Source organism: Pelobates fuscus, chromosome 1 (genome assembly GCF_036172605.1).
Source record: "Pelobates fuscus isolate aPelFus1 chromosome 1, aPelFus1.pri, whole genome shotgun sequence".
In the NCBI taxonomy this organism is placed as follows: domain Eukaryota; kingdom Metazoa; phylum Chordata; class Amphibia; order Anura; family Pelobatidae; genus Pelobates; species Pelobates fuscus.
Window position 1 is genome coordinate 88825146 of NC_086317.1, and position 17511 is coordinate 88842656.

The following is a 17511-nucleotide window of genomic DNA, read 5'->3' on the forward strand; positions in this document are numbered from 1 at the left end:
CCTGTGGTATATTCTGTATCACTCCTTCTCCAGTGGTATATTCTGTATCTCTTCTCCCCCTGTGGTATATTCTGTATCTCTCCTCCCCCTGTGGTATATTCTGTATCTCTCCTCCCCCTGTGGTATATTCTGTATCTCCTCTCCTCCCCCTGTGGTATATTCTGTATCTCCTCTCCTCCCCCTGTGGTATCTCTCTCCCCCTGTGGCAGACCAGCTGCTCTCCATGTTTATAACAAGGTACAGTCATCACACCAGCACGTGGAGGCAGCAGACTCCGCCCTCTTTGCTTACCCTGTGCCCAGCACACTCACAGCACAAACAGGCGGGGTTAGCGGCGTCCAATCGGAGTCTGTTTTCCCATCAGCGCGGCCGCCGATTGGCGGAGGCGGGATTCCATGTTGGAACTCCGGTGACGTTCTGAGCAGGCCGGGGGACCGCGGGCTGGCAGCTCGGAGAGTCCGGGATGTGGCCCGTGTGTGCCGGCTTCCTGCTGCTGCTGAGAGCGGGGAGTGCTGGAGGGGCGCTGTGTGATAACGGCCGGGTGAGTGGCCTGTAACTTCCCTGACTATGGGCGGCATGCATTGACCTCCATTACAACAGGGCAGGTTCTATCAGCGGCTGCTGGTTAACACTTTGTATCCATGCACTCAGCATCCACACAGTGCCAGTCTTATCAATATGTGTAATAATAATAATAATACACTCTTTATTGTGCTCTCACAGGTAGTTACCCATGGGCACTCACCCTCCAGTGAGTGCAGGTAGGTGGCCCTCCCTCTGAGTAGAGAAAAGGGAGAGTTGTATTTAATTTCCAGAAATACAGTGTTAGTAATTGGAGATTTATTTTTAAACTGAGCTATGGGAAACCAATGTTCCTGCTGATTGCATTGTCCCACATTTAGAATCTGTACAAGAATTGTGCAAACCCCACCTTACAGCTGCTTTCTGCAGGGGACATGCTTTAGAACTGTGAGAGTTCCCTGTGTTTAGTGTCAGTTATTGCATCCCCTAAGAAACACACACACATAGAGGCTTATTCGCTAAACTCCACATCGTACGCTGTTGATATCCAAACGCTGACATTTGCTATAGAAAATTGTTGGAAAGTTCTACTAAGCCTGGTTTTGCCACAGTGAATTCAAAAGATAACTTCCTGACTTGAAGAGTTATTCCAGTTTCTGCTATTGTGGCCGAAGATTTGAAATTCATTTTGACAATTCCCTCTTGTGTCACTGTCAAGAGTCCATCACTTGCCTTTGGGCTATGGCCACTAATCCTTTATCTTCAGGCGCCTGAACATCAGGCACTGTGACATTCCATAGGACACTTAAAGCATTATCAAATGAATTGCACTTGTCTCTGCATTTGTCTTTGGTTATAGAAGCACATTTTCCCCATGTGGATACTAGAAATCTGCATATAGGTTCTATTTTTCTTAAACTGTTGAGCCAGGAGAATTTTTCCATGATTTTATATAGTATCTAGTGACCTACTGGGAGAGATTTATCAAAGTGTCACAAATGCAATGTACCTGCTGAATCCACTGATTTCAATGTTGATTGGTTCCCTTATATGCTTAAAGAGACATTATAGGCATCCAGACCATTTCATTTTATTGAAGTGGTCTGTGTGCTGTGTCCCAGTCCTCCTTAACCCTGCAAGCAAAAACATTGCAGGGTTAAGACAGACTCTAACAATGGTCTCCTAGAGAACCCTTCCTTGCCTTTCATAGTGTTAAACTCCATGAAATGATGCTGGATGTCCTCACGCTTTGAATGTGAACATGCAGCATCTTGAAAATCCCCATAGGAAAGCATTGTCACTAATTTTCTATGGGGAAGGCCTAATGCACATTAGGTTTTCCCCCATCACTGATGTTGAAGGAGGCAGAGCATGATCCAGTACTGAGGGTCCTTGGCACTGTAATCAGGTAAGTGGGAGAAAAAATGATTTTTTTTATTTTTATCTTTTGAAAAAATTTTTTAGACCCTTTATTCGCTGGTGGAGGGAACGGGCAGAAGAACTCTATAGAGTTAGGAATACAGTTATGTGACTCTATAGTGTTAGGAATACTGTTCCGTTAAAGGACCACTCTAGGCACCCAGACGACTTCAGCTTGAAGGACCACTCTAGGCACCCAGACCACTTCAGCTTAATGAAGTGGTCTGGGTGCCAGGTCCAGCTAGGGTTAACTAATTGTTTTATAAACATAGCAGTTTCTCTGTTTTTTATCAATTAGTTAAGCCTTCCCCTTTTTCCTCTAGTGGCTGTCTCACTGACAGCCGCTAGAGGCGCTTGCGTGATTCTCACTGTGAAAATCACAGTGAGAGCACGCAAGCGTCCATAGGAAAGCATTATGAATGCTTTCCTATGTGACCGGCTGAATGCGCGCGCAGCTCTTGCCGCGCGTGCGCATTCAGCCGACGGGGAGGAGAAGAGGCGGATCGGAGGAGGAGAGCAGGAGGAGAGCTCTTCGCCCAGCGCTGGAAAAAGGTAAGATTTAACCCCTTTCCCCTTTCCAGAGCCGGGCGGGAGGGGGTCCCTGAGGGTGGGGGCACCCTCAGGGCACTCTAGTGCCAGGAAAACGAGTATGCTTTCCTGGCACTAGAGTGGTCCTTTAATGAAGTGGTCTGGGTGCCAGGTACCTCTAGGATTAACCCTTTTTTTTATAAACATAGCAGTTTCAGAGAAACTGCTATGTTTATAATGAGGGTTAATCCAGCCTCCAAATCCTCTAGTGGCTGTCTCATTGACAGCCGCTAGAGGCGCTTGCGTGCTTCTCACTGTGAAAATCACAGTGAGAGCACGCAAGCGTCCATAGGAAAGCATTGTAAATGCTTTCCTATGCGACCGGCTGAATGCGAGCGCGGCTCCTGCCGCGCATGCGCATTCAGCCGATGACGTCGCGATCAAGATGGAGAGGAGGAGGAAAGCTCCCCGCCCGGCGCTGGAAAAAGAGGTAAGTTTAACCCCTTCCTCTCTCCAGAGCCCGGCGGGAGGGGGTCCCTGAGGGTGGGGGCACCCTCAGGGTACTCTAGTGCCAGGAAAACGAGTATGCTTTCCTGGCACTAGAGTGGTCCTTTAATGAAATTAGTGCTGGAGTTGTGGAAAGCGTTAAATGGCTTCTTTGTGCCATATTCTAGCTGGAACATGGCATACGGACAGAAATTTAGAGATGAAGAGAAAACAGCCTCTGTTGTGGATCATTGGAGCAGAACATTTTAATGTCTGGGTGTAATTTCGGAGATCTGTTTGGTTACATGAAATTAAATAAGCGATGTTCTTAAAGGGTCTTCTTTAGCCTAGCGTCATCCCCTATTTCTGTGTCGAATATTTTTTTAGCTGTTTGATAGAAACAAATGGTATCCCCGGCGTCTGTTGTTTGCTCTTTCACTTCACCTATTGCTATCGTGGAGGTTACACTTCCTCATTCTCAATATCCATGTAAGGCAATGCACAGCTGTCAATCACCATTATACACTCTAATAATGCATTATGACCTTAATTCACTAATTGTAGTCGTAGGGTTTAATAGCCAAAAAGTTGGGGTCCAGTGGTCCTGCCAATTTAACCATTCAATGGAAACCTTTGCAGTTTTTCAGAAATGGTAATGTTTGCTTTGAGCTGTTAAATACTTCTACTGCACGGACAGAGTAAAACTTGATCACGTGACACAGAAGCCCCCACAGGAAAGCATTTATTCAATGCTTTCCTTTTGGAGATGCTTGGATGTGTACGCGGCTGGCCGCTCTGAGCCAATCAGGTGGCGCCACTGCACTCCACACTTCCTGATTCTAAAATTCCAGAATCTGGATGTTGCTTGGTGGGAGTTGAGATCGGCGCTGTAGGCAACTTTAGGGTTGAACTATTCGCGAACTCCTGGCATCATTTGAAGTTGTTATGGTGCCAGGAATGTTCCTTAACTTATTCGTATTACTAAATGGTTTTACAATGTTTGTTTCTTTTTCCAGTTTTAGCACTCATTTTTATGTTTGTTCAGCGATTCCATAATTCCCTATGTGACTGACAGATTGACAAATTAATATTTTCACCTTCTAATTGTGTGCTTGTGACCCATATTTCTGTTGCAGTTTAACCTTCATATGGATCTTCCAGGAGAATTTGCCTATGTTTGTCCTGAAGAACACTGGCCTGTTCCCAGCAAGGTATATGTGCAACTGGCTTGAGTTGAGAACCAACATGCAAATCAAGGGCTTGGAAAATTCTCCAAACTCAGCTGAGCTGGAAATGCTTTGCAAGTGTTATTTAGGTCTGAATTCTGTTGTCCGTTGTCAACTCGTGTAACAGATCTTGTCAAGTTTTTGCAAGCAAATTACTAATCTGTATTCTACAAGAACCAATTAGAACTTTTGTTGGTATATTTTTGTATTTTTTTTTATTGTTATAAGTGAACTTGTTATACACACACTGCTTGCTTTATTAGGGGTTAACAAATATTAGTAGATTAACGCTCTAACACAATATTTGTAAACCAGTTTTAATTTCTGCATACCCCATAGAATATGCTGATATATAATACCTACCTCCTACTTGTCAGTGGGGAGACAATTCAGAACCAGTTAATACATATTTTAGCACGCAGTAATTTCTATTTCCCTAAATTCTATATTCCCTAAGTTAGTGGATTTGTAGAAGTATCCCTTATTGTTTTATTGCCATGTAGTACATGTTTATGTACATATTTGTTTTGTCTTAGCAGGTCCTTCCAAGTATTGCCACCAAGCACAGGCAGGAGGTAAGAAGATTGTATTAATCAGTATTTCTACCAAAGCTTCATTCTTTCATTACTATTGAGTTTATATGAACTGATGTATCTACATGTCACCATTAAGATTTTAGTTTTGATTGAGTGCCTTTTTTAAAAAAATTATATATATATATATATAAAAACATTTTTTTGGGGGGGGGGGTGATGGAGGTTTAGTCGAAGTATCTGTAATACTAGTGTTTTTAATTTTCAGAATTCCTTCTGTGCCTGTATGGACACCCAGATAGTGTACACATCACCTATTCCTAACAGGTGGGTAACCTAGTGACTATTCTCATCTGTTCCTAGCCACACTGATAAGAATGAACTTCAAGAACCATATAAGAATGAACTTCAAGAACCATATGGGTAATGCGTATATCACGACTACATATTTTAAAATGATTTCTATGTTTATTTTCTATTTCTCCTCTTTCCTCTTTTTATATTTGAAATCTAGATTTAACAATTGTCAGGAGACGTGAATCAAAGTACAATTGGGGTCCTTTAGCTCACTCTTATTGTTTACAGAGGGCTTAATCTTTGACTTTTATGTGTCTATGACCTTGTTTTTAAAAACTTTCATAACATAATTTTTTACTTATATGAGTGATTTAGATCCTTTTGATAGATAAAACCATGACTTTGAAGTGATATCGAGTAGGCTTGACCCCATCTGCTATAGCCCATGCAAGTGGTTTGACTTGCAAGCTTGGTATTCCACATTTGTTTGATTGTCAGTCTGGGCTTGGCTGGACTCGGTAGCAAAAGTGGTGTCGGTGCTGCTCAGTGTATTCATAATTAAAGTTAGGGGCGTACAAAGCTCTGTTTTTTTAACGTACAACTTTTTGAAAGCAAGCAAACATTTTAATTGTCCTCTAAAAGCCTTAGTACATGTATAGTGGATTATGTGGCATTTTATGTTTGCATTACATATTTGACTTGTTTCTCATTTTATCATTATGGCATTTCATGTTATGGGCAGTCATTTGGAATAAAGTGCTTCATTATCTTATTAATTACTTGTAGGGTTAGTAATATACTATACCACATTCAAACCACTGCTCCCATAGACTTGCAGTTCATGCCTATAATAGGCATTTATTTTCGGTGCAGTGTTTTGATATATTTAACATTTCAAGAATTCCAGAAGTAGAACTGTACAGGAAGTTGACAGACAACACTTTGGTCTTAAATGTGAAACTTTGTCAAAGATGATATCTCATCTTGGAATGCAGTGCAACTGGCATAGACTGGAAAAAAAAGAGAGAAAACTGCATTTTTGTAAAGTAAGCTAGTTATCTTTTTAAACTTGGAGGCAACTTTCAAAGTGCAACGTTGAGGTCCATAACAACTATGTTCCTGCAGCCTTTTCTTTATTTTTTTCTGATTCATAAATTCATACATTTTTCAGTCATTTTCCTTTTTTTTTTTTTTTTTTTTTTTTTTTTTGTATGTAGGTCCTCCCCCATGGACTGTCAGTCAGAAAGCTAGAACAGCATTTGACCATGTTTGTTTTGTGCATCTGGTGGCAGCACACACAGCATACTAACCCCCAGATTTCTTGGACAGGCTGTAGTCTTTCTCCTTGGCAGACTGGCTGGAGGAGAGGATTGTAAATCTTATAATACAAAGTTGTCATAGTTTACAACTCATGTCATACTCAGTGATATTCTGGATGAGATTAGTGGGAGTTAAAATATACATGTGATGTAATGGGACGGTGATTGGTTAAGCCTAATAAGCATTCTGCAGCTACTAAAAAGCACCTAAATAGAGCTTAGCAAATATTTGTGTAAATTTTAGTTCATGCAGATGTCTGTTTTTCCCAAAAATTAATTACATGCATTTTAAATAAAAAAAAAAACAAAAAAAAAACTAATATATATATATATATATATATATATATATATATATTTATTAATTATATACATAGGTTCTCTTTAATGGATAAGTGAACGGTAGTAGGCAATCAATATAGCACTTTTATTAACTCGAATAGACCATGGCTTTAATCACATGTATGTTCATTATAATTACTTGTGGTCTTCTTGTTGCATATAGTGGGGTACACCGGCCAAAGTGGGCCAAATATGGAGAGTACATCTACTGCCCACCCCAGCGCTGGGTTCACAGCCTTAAGGTGAGTAACATTTAAGAAATAAATGGCCAGTTTACAATGAATCGTGGTGTCTTGGTCTTTGAAATAACAATCTTTGTCCAGGAATGCTGTAGCCAAGGACCATAGAGCTGTTTACAATATTAACATTCCATATTGGCAGAGGTTGCAAAGTGAGGAAACTGTAATCTGCATTGGTTGATACTGTGTTTTTTCGCACAGAGAAATATTGTATAACTATGGAAAGACTATAAACATGCTGGGTGACATTTATTTATTTTTATGGAAATTTTTCACATGCCAATTGTTGACTCCATTTCCAAAGTAAGACGAAATCAAGCAGCATCCATTAGACCTTACATGATTTTTATAGATTGGCTGCAATGCTTCAATTTCTAATCAACCTAGAGATTTCATAGATCTCACATATAAACATGTGATTAGAAGAAGTGTGTTATATTTTCACGATGTGCCTAGTGGTTAATAATATGTCAGTTCCTGAGTTGTTTGCATTCTTCATATAACCCATTCTCATGATTGTGTGTTTGCACACCTTCTGATTACCTTTTTTTTATCTTGCAGCGTGGAGCGGTTGCATTTTTGTATCATCCCTGTGTTCACCCAGAGCTAAAAGAAGAATTCTCCCTTGTGGCTCGCTCCTGCTTGTACAAACACATAATTACTCCCCTTCATAGTCTCTCAAAAGACAGGGTATAGTCAATTTTACTTTGAATATTTGTAAATACTTTGTATATTGTGTGTGAAATATTAAAAGGACACTAAAGGCACCCTAACCACTTCCTCTCAATGAAGTGAAGTGTCTGGCTGCCTTGCCCCTGTCATTATAGACTTGCAAAGAAATAACACTTTTGAAGAAAACACAGTGTGTTTGTTTATTTTTCTGGGGCAAAACCTACTTCTTGTGGATGTCTCTCAGACAGCCACTAGATGGGGCTTCCTGGTTAATAACTGAGTGGAACTCTGCTATTTGCATGGGAGTGGGTCTGCATTGAAATCTATTGCTGCAGAATACCCATAGGAAAGCATTGATTTAATGCTTTCCTAAGGGGACAGCTTAAATGCACTCGCGATGCATGCGAATTGACCATCGGCATAGACGGTAATGCCTCCTCTCTGACGTCTCTAAAGGAGGAAAGATGAGCAGCGCCATAGGAGCCTTTGCGCTGGAAAAGTTAATTAAATCCTCTTTAAAAAAAATAAAAAAAAATAATAATAATAATAATTTAGCGAATGGGTGTGGACTTGAAAAGAACTAGGGACTGAAACATTATAGCATTAGGAATAAAGATTTGTAAAATTCCTAATGCTATGGCGTTCCTTTAAAGGAACACAGTTTTCTTAATTATATAGTGGAAATCCTTAACAGTACCACTATTGACTTGGAGAGGTCAGCCACTTCCAAGCGTGATAAGTTTGTTGCTGGAAACTTTTTTTTTTTTTTATATTTTTTTATTTGTATTATTTATTTTACATTCTAATGCGTTATCTCATAACACATGTTAAAGTTGGGTCACCTCAAGTCTAAATTCATTGCAACAAAAAACAGAGAATATGAACGCAATAGTTTGTCCTTTGGTTAGTCCCTGCTCAGGTCTCAAATGTTTTTGCTCACTTGTGCCATTACAGAAATAACCTATACCATTTGCATGTCAGGCTGATCTCGCACAGCCAGATCAGAAATGCTGGCAACTCAAGCCTTAATTGTCCCATCAGCATTTCAGTCAACATTTGTTTACTGGGAGTATAATTTACTTGTTTTTTCTTTTTCTAAGTTTATTTATACATTCTACAAATTGACTGGTGAATGTGTCCATATTACAGCAGAGGCTATGTGTGTGTTCCCAGTGCAATCCCGGTGATGCTTCCATCCACTGTGAAACCACTCAAATACCTCTTCAAGTATAGGGGAACCTGTTAGACTGGCTAGAGTGCTGACATTAAAGGACCACTATAGGCACCCAGACCACTTCAGCTTAATGAAGTGGTCTGGGTTCCAGGTCCATCTAGGATTAACCCTTCCTGCTGTAAACATAGCAGTTTCAGAGAAACTGCTATGTTTACATACGGGTTAATCCAGCCTCTGTGGCTGTCTCATTGACAGCCGCTAGAGGCGCTTCTGCGCTTCTCACTGTGATTTTCACAGTTAGAAGACGCCAGCTTCCATAGGAAAGCATTGAGAATGCTTTCCTATGAGACTGGCTGAATGCGTGCGCGGCTCTTGCCACGCATGCGCATTCAGCCGATCATGGGGAAAGGAGGAGGAGAGTCTCCAGCACCAAGGGAGCCCGGTGCTGGAGAAAGGTAAATGTTTAACCCCTTCCTCTCCATCCAGCCCGGTGGGAGTGGGACCCTGAGGGTGGGGGCACCCTCTGGGCACTATAGTGCCAGGAAAACAAGTGTTTTCCTGGCACAATAGTGGTCCTTTAACCAAAATAACTATTGACTACTTAACATTTGTATGGACATGTATCAGAATTAGGTTTTGAAGATTTTATAAATTAATATTTAACTGCTGGTTGAACTTCAGAGTTCAATTTGTTGTAATAATGTTTGACTCCAGAATGTTATCCATCTAACTATCAGGGTTACTTACTAAAGTGAGAATGCAAAGTAAATTTTAAATTGAAGGCCAGGGTTGCCAAACGGAAAGCATAGCCGTCCATGAGAATTTTGACCTTACATTTGAAATTCTTTGAATTCTCACTTCAGTGAATAACCCTGTAAATGTCAGCATGCAGGGAGTTCAGTCCTCCCTATGTGATTTTTGCCCTGTATATAAGTAGGATATCTTTAATTACATGTAATTAAATTCATTCTCAGAATCTTTAAATAATCTGACCTGTTTGTGAACTTGTCTGCCGTTGGCCTCCTTATTATATATATAAATAAGATTTTTGCTTTTTATTCTTAAGCTTGGAGTTTGCTAAATCTGTCTATTACACTTTGTCAAAAGCCAAAGTGAATGCCCTGATGACATGGTGTAGCTCTGTTCACACGCTCTTTTTCTGTCCACAATGTCTTGTTTCATTATTCATGTCATAAATATGGCCTGCCTAGAATGGCATCAATTATATTTTGCACATTCGTGTTTTTATATGTAAGAATGCATGTTTCCTTCCAATATCCCTCCCTCCCCAATCGAACCCAGATGAAATTATGTTTTAAGGGTCACTTCAGGCCAGTGTCCTTTTTTTTTATTTTCTGGTTTCCTTTTATGAATCATGTAGCTAATGCATTAAAAATTCTAACTATTATAACAAAAATACATTTTAGAATTTTATATACGCTGTATGTCTCAAAGTCCGTTTACTTGGCAGTCACTATGATTCGGTGAGTTCACCCATTCGGGTGAGTTCAATTATTGATTTTGAATGTAACTGATGTTCCTATACAAGATGGGGTGTATCTCTTCTTGTATTAGACTTGACAAAGGCTCATGTAAGAGCCGAAACGTTGTCACTTTATCCTTTTAAGACTGCTATTTGAAGAAACCACTAGGTGTGCCTCTATCTGTTCGAATTTCCAATTGGATCCTTAGGGATTTGCCCTTCCTGTCTGGAGCATCCAAGTGGGAGTAATCCCCTGTAGGGTGCATGGTCCATTTTTTTGTCATAGAACAAATGGGACTGGTACATCTGTAAGGTCCAAGTTAGAGCAAAGCAATGTTTTGGCTCAAAAAAAGGCTGTACTGGCAAAGTCATTCTCTCCCATGTGGGGTTGCAGATCCATTCTGCCGGATACGTACTCAAATCATAAGTCCTTAAAACAAAAAAAAAACGAGCAAACAAAAAAAACGTACCTATGATCCTACATCAAGTTCTCTCTGCAGCACAGTCCTCCTCCAGTGATGGCATTCCCTTGACTGCACGGGGAGGGCCATCTTAGAGGACAGGCTAAGGTAGGTTACGGGGGGCTCTGCCAGCATGTCATCTGCCAGCATGTCATCTTGTCATCTGTTGCATGCATGCTATGTGTGTTGACGACAGATGTAAAGTATGCACTCCACTGCCGAAGATGGAGTTACACCTCTGGTAGAAAAAAAAAAAAAGTAGCAAGAGAGGCAAGAACGGACAAAAGCTCAATTAGCCTGCCCTTCAGTGGGTCCCCGCTCAGATCTCTGGTAGCAGTAGACTATGTATCTGTACTTGTAATGTTTCAAACAGGGTTAAATATTAAAGGTGAAATCTTTGTATAGAGGTTTAATTTTTGCTTACATTATCATCTTTCAGCCCCTCGCCTTGGCTGCATGGAGTTCTACGCTGGAAATGTCTCATATAGATCTGAAAGAGGTTAGACAGTGGCTGCAGGACAATATCTACCGAGACCATGAAAATGTGATGCAGAATGAGGGCATCTATGATTACCTTCTGATTCAGCCTTCCTCGAGGATAGTGTCTGATATATATGGCACTGAAGTCTGTCCAAAAAGTCAGCTTGAGGTATTGACCAAACGCAGAACTAGCAATTGTGTCAATGGAATGTACAGATTCTATATAGTTAGATCTTGGCCAAGGTAAACAGCGTATTAAGTAACCGCTTACTTAGCCCGTTCATTCACTGTTAGTGGAGTTAGTCTTGCAGCTTAACTGTGTTAAATTTAGAGCTTAGGAAACTCAAAAACTCTTTAGGCTTCTTTGGCAGCTAAGTGTATATTTTACTTTGTTTATAAGGGGTCCTAACATAATGAGCAACTCTAGAGCACAGGTCTAAAATGTGGAACAAGCCCCATGAAAGCCTTAGGAATGTTCTTGTCGATTGGTCTACTGATGGAATATTTGCCCCATATGTGTGTTTTTACTCTTCTGGATTTTTTTATGTTGGGGTTCAGTGGTTTTCAATTCAGCTTCAAAACATTTTTTCACAAATTGGACATTTAATTTAACATGGGCACTTGACTTTTTGCACAGTAGAGTGATAATTTAGCACTGGCCTTTATTGCTAGATTAGCAGGTTCTCGCTGCTAATGTTCCACTCCAGAAGGGGGAATTATGGTATAACCAGCAACTTGGGATAATGAAAGACAGATTTATGAATGGATTGAGGTACCAATGCATATATGGCACAAATAATTGTACGATTTCCATGAAGGATCTAGAAAAGCCTCTTTTGACCAAATCCAGTACTGTGGGCCTTCTACTTGGACATGCACTGTATTCATTTGTAGTTCATTCTTTTTGCCCAACTAATGACAGCCATGAACTTACCATATTGTTCCACAGTTTTATTTTGGTCTATTGTAAAGTTTTACATTGTTCTATTACAAAAATGCATGTATATTTATGTGTCGTTTCATAGCCTCCTTCTACTCTCTAAACCTATTTAGTAATTGCTCTGCTTTTTAAATCACTAGATGTTAAGGAATTCTCCAAAGCGTGGACAGTGGTTAAAGAAATTAAAAAAGAGAAGTGCAGCATCCATTTCTGGTTCCCTCGAAGTTCCAGCTGCTCCTCTAGTTCAGGATGGAGAGAAGCTATCTCAGAATGCCTCTGTTACATCAAATGTGCAAGCTGCAAATATCACTAAAATACAACCTGGGATTCCACTTGTACCAACTAATGGTATAACTGATTCACCTACTCCAGCAATGAACGTCAAAGAACCTGTCGTTTTGGTTTCTACACCTCCTGTTCCAAACGAAGAACGTTCTAATAGGTATCTAGTGGAGCGCAGGGAAGCATTGGACATAAACAATCATATGGAGAACCGTATACCAGAATCAGAAGTACAAAAAAATCTAACCTTTTTGGGGAATAATTTACCTGATCATAATTTGGGATCCATATCTACAGAAAATCTCCAAAATACATCTGAGAAAAGAGCAGACTTCAAGGACAAAACATTACAATCTCCAGTGAATAAAGAACCTGACTTCTCTCAGGACAAGGAATATATCAACCGCACAGAAAAAAAGGCACACAATTCCATGTCTGAAAAAACAGAAGAGACGTTGACTGATCATCCACTGGAACCTGCATCTGCTTCTGGTTCACAGTCCCCAGTAGTTGCGGAAGGAAAACAAGAGTGCAAATGTGAACATGAGCCGTCACCGTTCATACCACCCAAAGCACAAAAAAGATCTGGTTCTGGGCAGCAGAAGACTGACCTCTATGTGTCTACACCACGCACAGAAGAGGCATCGTGGGCAGCTGCATCTTTGATCTTCCTTTTTGTTTTGTTGACTGTGTGCGTGTTGTACACCAAAATTCATAAGAAGTTCCGTAAGAGCCAGAGCCTGTACTGGGGGTCAGGAGGAGGCTATGTAGATACAGAGACAGTGGCATGTGAGTATTTTGGAAGGTTATAGGCAATATATGTATTGTACACAGTGTACTATACATTCTATAAGAGTAAAGCTGTGTTTTTCCCTTTATGTATTATGAAGGGTGCAAGCAGAAACTATTACCAAAATGACCAAAGTAACAAAGGCATTCATACCCTGAGACTACTTTACACAAAACATATCCCATAAATATTTATGCTGAAATCGTAAAAGGTATATTTTCTTCTTTTATCCAAGCTTTTTGGATGGACTATCATATACATAAAGATGTTTCCTTTATGAGTGTCTTTTACTAAATTGAATAGTTTTACTTTAGGGATTTGTAGACCATATATTACTTATCGGGGTGGATAAAAAGCAATATATTTTCTTTTTAAATCAAATCAGATTTACTTTTTTATTTGTAACTTTTTTGAGATTTTATTTTAATTTAAATCAAATTTCTTTTAATAAAATGCTCTTTGATGAAAAACAAGAAAAAAATTTAAGTGACCGTTTTGTATTTAAGATACATTATAGTCCAAAGGTTATTTGGTATAAAATAATCTTTTTGGCATGAGGCTGTACATAGATTGCAAAATTTACATTTTTGGTTAATTCCATTAAATGGACACTGTAGTCACAATAACCATTTCATCTCTTTGAATTGGTTATAGTGTCTGGAGTGCCCTGGCACGGTCCCTCCATTCAGTGTTGTACCATGTTCGTGCAGTATACCACAAAATAAGAGTCCCTGGCCACCTACAAGCCAGCCCCTTCTGCATGTGTAGCTAAGGCAGAGATTACACACTTCCTTGTTGTCATACCCATTCATACCGTCAGTTGCACAGAGGAGATGGACTGCCGGGGACTCTTGTTTAGCATTAAAACTTAAAAACGGTTTAATGCTGAAAGAAATGATGGTACCAGGGGTCTACAGACAGTATAACCAGTTTAATGAGATGAAGCAGATACAGAGCCTACGGTGTCCCTTTAACCCCTTAAGGACCAAACTTCTGGAATAAAAGGGAATCATGACATGTCAGACACGTCATGTGTCCTTAAGGGGTTAATTCAAATTAGTTGAACTTGTGTCAGAGATAACATGCATTTTCAGCACCACAGTTTATTAAATAAACATACAAAGTTCAGAAAAGACCTCAATCCCCTTATTATGCAAATCTATATACGACTAGTTTACCTTAAAGCGTTACTCCAAGCACCATAAGCACTTTAGGGACTAGATGTGGTTATGGTGCTTGGAGACTGTATGTGCAGTTTCAGTATGAAACTCTGCACATACGGAGATATTTTATATTGCTGTCAGAGGTGTAACTCCACCTTCGGCAGCGGCATTTCTACGTCATGAGCCAGTCTGGAATAAAAATTCCAGGCTTGCTAATGTCATTTCTGTGCATATTCATGCAGAGAGGGTCAATCATTGGCTGACGCTCCAGCCAATGAATAACTGGCAGGGTTGGCATCTAGCTTCTGAAGAAACTAGATACATATAACCAACATGAGAACGCTTGGCGCCCAGCAATAACCCAGGTAAGAGGGCAAACCATTGCAGTTTAGGTTATTTTAAAGGTATTTTGTATAACCACTTCAGTTAGCAGACATTTAGCATTATTATGTATGCTATATAGTATTATTTTAGTTAAATACATTTTAAATTGTCCTCCAAATATGAGTGATTAACCTATTAAACTGGAGATAGTGCCCCTTGCAATAATGTCATAATTATCAATTTATTTCTAATGATATATAACAAGTGATTCTGATAGAACTATTAAATATCAGGACATTATCATCTGGTGGAGAGTAGTAAAAATATAACAGCCAGCAAGACTGAGTCTTAACGGTTAGAAATCTTGATTACAGACTAGTGATTAAACTCAAATCCAACGTTATTTATTAGTTTCTCTATTATATTAACAGAACATATTTTGCAATGTGCAACAGTGTTACTAGATTCCTTAAATTCTAGAATATAGATTATAGCATTTTAAACTCTGACCTCTTCTTACTTTTTTTCATTTAATCACCAAACATCATTTCAATTTGAGGATAAATTAACACAGATACAAACCCAGTGATCAGTGTACTCCTATACAATTTTTTTTTAAAGTTACATTCCTTCTGGAAGGCTTTTGAAAAATAGTTCCCTCAGCTTGTAGGAAATAATTCCATCATTCTAGTGCCCCTTCTATAAACTACCAAGACCTTAATTACAATACTGCATCCAGTTATGGAGACTTGGAAAGGGCTTAGGTAAACTAATGTAGCATGTTATAACTGATTTGATTCTGCTGCATTACAGTATTAAAGGGACACTATAGTCACCCAGACCACTTCAGCTCAATGAAGTGGTCTGGGTGCCAGGTCCCTCTAGGGTTAACCCTGCCTGCTGTAAACCTAGCAGTTTCAGAGAAACTGCTATGTTTACATTTGGGGTTAAGCCAGCCTCTAGTGGCTGTCTTCCGGACAGCCATTAGAGGCGCATCTGCGACGCTGGAGGCATATTATGCCTCCATTACGCAGAGCAGGGGAGCTGTTGTCAGCGGGGGAGGAGAGGTAAGAGAGCCTGGCAGTGGAATAAGGTGAGTAACTGAAGGGATTTTAACCCCTTCAGCACCACGGGAGGGGGACCCCTCAGGGTACTATAGTGTCAGGAAAACAGATTTGGACACTATAGTTATCCTTTAAGGTCTGCGAGGGCACGAATGTTTTAGATAAGTGCCTGGAGTGGCCATTAACCACTTCTACCACCTTGTTACTTTTTTTTTGTTTTTTCTAAATATACAATAAGCCTTCCAGTGCTGATCCTCACTAAGGGATACTTTTCTCTTCTGGAGTTCTTGGCAATCCTCCTGCCTTCTTGCAAATTTCATCTTCTCAGGCCTATATGGATCAAGGTTCCCCAGTTAATTATTAAACTTGTTTAATATGTTTTCAATTTGTCCCACAGCTGTTATCAAGAGGAGACTGAAACAAGGTTACAGCAAACGAAAGAAATGGATTGGTCGCAAGAAGCCCCCTATGTTGTTGTATGAAAGTTTAAGTGAAAGTTCTGACTAACACTCAGCGTGGCCTGTTTGAAAACACTGAACAAATGAAGCGGCTCAGTTCAGCAATCACTAAATTGATATTGAAGGTATCATATTAATCATGAAGGGCAGCCATAGTATGTTGTTTTTTTTATTTTATTTAATTTTTTCACTTTTATGTTCTCCCAGCTGGTTTACTTAATTAGATTTGGGTGTGAGTTTTATCAATCATTTATTTTAAGCCATTTGGCAATGTTCATGTAAACACGGTGATCTTAATGAATACTGGAACCATGTTTGGGCATGAACTAAAATGTTTATGAAGAAACTGGACATACAGCCAACTTTTTACTCATAGCTGGAAAATGTGCAAAAACTCCAAAGCAGATTCCTTTTAACCCCTTAAGGACCAAACTTCTGGAATAAAAGGGAATCATGACATGTCACACATGCCATGTGTCCTTAAGGGGTTAATCCACACATGAACAAATCTAACCATTAGGGATTCACATGTAGAGTCTTAGTGAATGAATAAGACCCCACATTAAAATCCTGGCTAACTATATACGTTTGGGGGTGGATTAAAGGGTTTTTGATTTGGATGAAGCGACAAACCTTTTCCATTTTGGAAAAATTTAGTTTTTTAATTTTGCACAAGTCTGTGGACACTGAAAATATGTGTGTGTGAAAAATCCGTGTATGGAAGGAGCACAATAAAAATGGTTTTTTGTTTTTTTTTATTTCTCATTTAATTTGATGACTGGACTATATCAGAGAGCCAACTTGAAAGAGCTATGAGCCACTTATGGCAAACCTATAGATCTTCTTTGAACTTTGCACAAACCTGCTGTGTGTGTGTGTATATATTTATTTTTGTATTGTTTTTTAGATATTGATATAAATTTTTATCTAAAACTGTTCGGTATTAAAGATATTTTCTTAATATATGGGTTGAGTGTATTTTTTTTTCCCCCCAGTAAAGTTAATTAACTTATAAATCTTCAACTCTAGTACCTATATTTAATTTGAAATAAACTTGAAATTAACTTTGAATTGCGAACAATTCTCACTTTAGCAAAAAACCCTGTTAAAGCGGCACTGTCATGCCGAACTTGCCTTTCCTCAATCTCTTCCTCTTCTCCCCCTCTCTCAGGATCTGTTCTTTTCTTCCTGTCTTCTTTAGTTTTCTTTAAAATCATAAGACAAAGTAGGGACTCTTTGCCTTGCGGAGGAGCAAAGTGTGCTTCATTTCCGCCGGTCACAGCAATTTTCCCATAATTCTTACCTTTCCTCT

The 17511-nt window shown here is 39.5% G+C and overlaps 1 protein-coding gene across 3 annotated transcripts in view; it reads left to right on the top strand.

Moving 5' to 3' along the window:
* Positions 1-389: 389 nt before the first annotated feature.
* The window catches only part of TP53I13 (tumor protein p53 inducible protein 13), a 34975-nt gene continuing 17853 nt past the window's right edge, over positions 390-17511 (top strand). The window contains exons 1-9 of one of the 3 annotated variants that reach the window (XM_063450009.1): positions 391-541; positions 4092-4166; positions 4718-4756; positions 4983-5041; positions 6833-6911; positions 7470-7598; positions 11138-11347; positions 12259-13189; positions 16139-16917. In XM_063450009.1, coding sequence (XP_063306079.1) covers positions 464-541; positions 4092-4166; positions 4718-4756; positions 4983-5041; positions 6833-6911; positions 7470-7598; positions 11138-11347; positions 12259-13189; positions 16139-16248 — 1710 coding nt within the window. In that variant the 5' untranslated portion in view covers positions 391-463 and the 3' untranslated portion in view covers positions 16249-16917. Of the gene's footprint in view, positions 542-4091; positions 4167-4717; positions 4757-4982; positions 5042-6832; positions 6912-7469; positions 7599-11137; positions 11348-12258; positions 13190-16138; positions 16918-17511 lie in introns of those variants that run through there. The other 2 variants (XM_063450010.1, XM_063450011.1) reach the window with 2 other exon arrangements.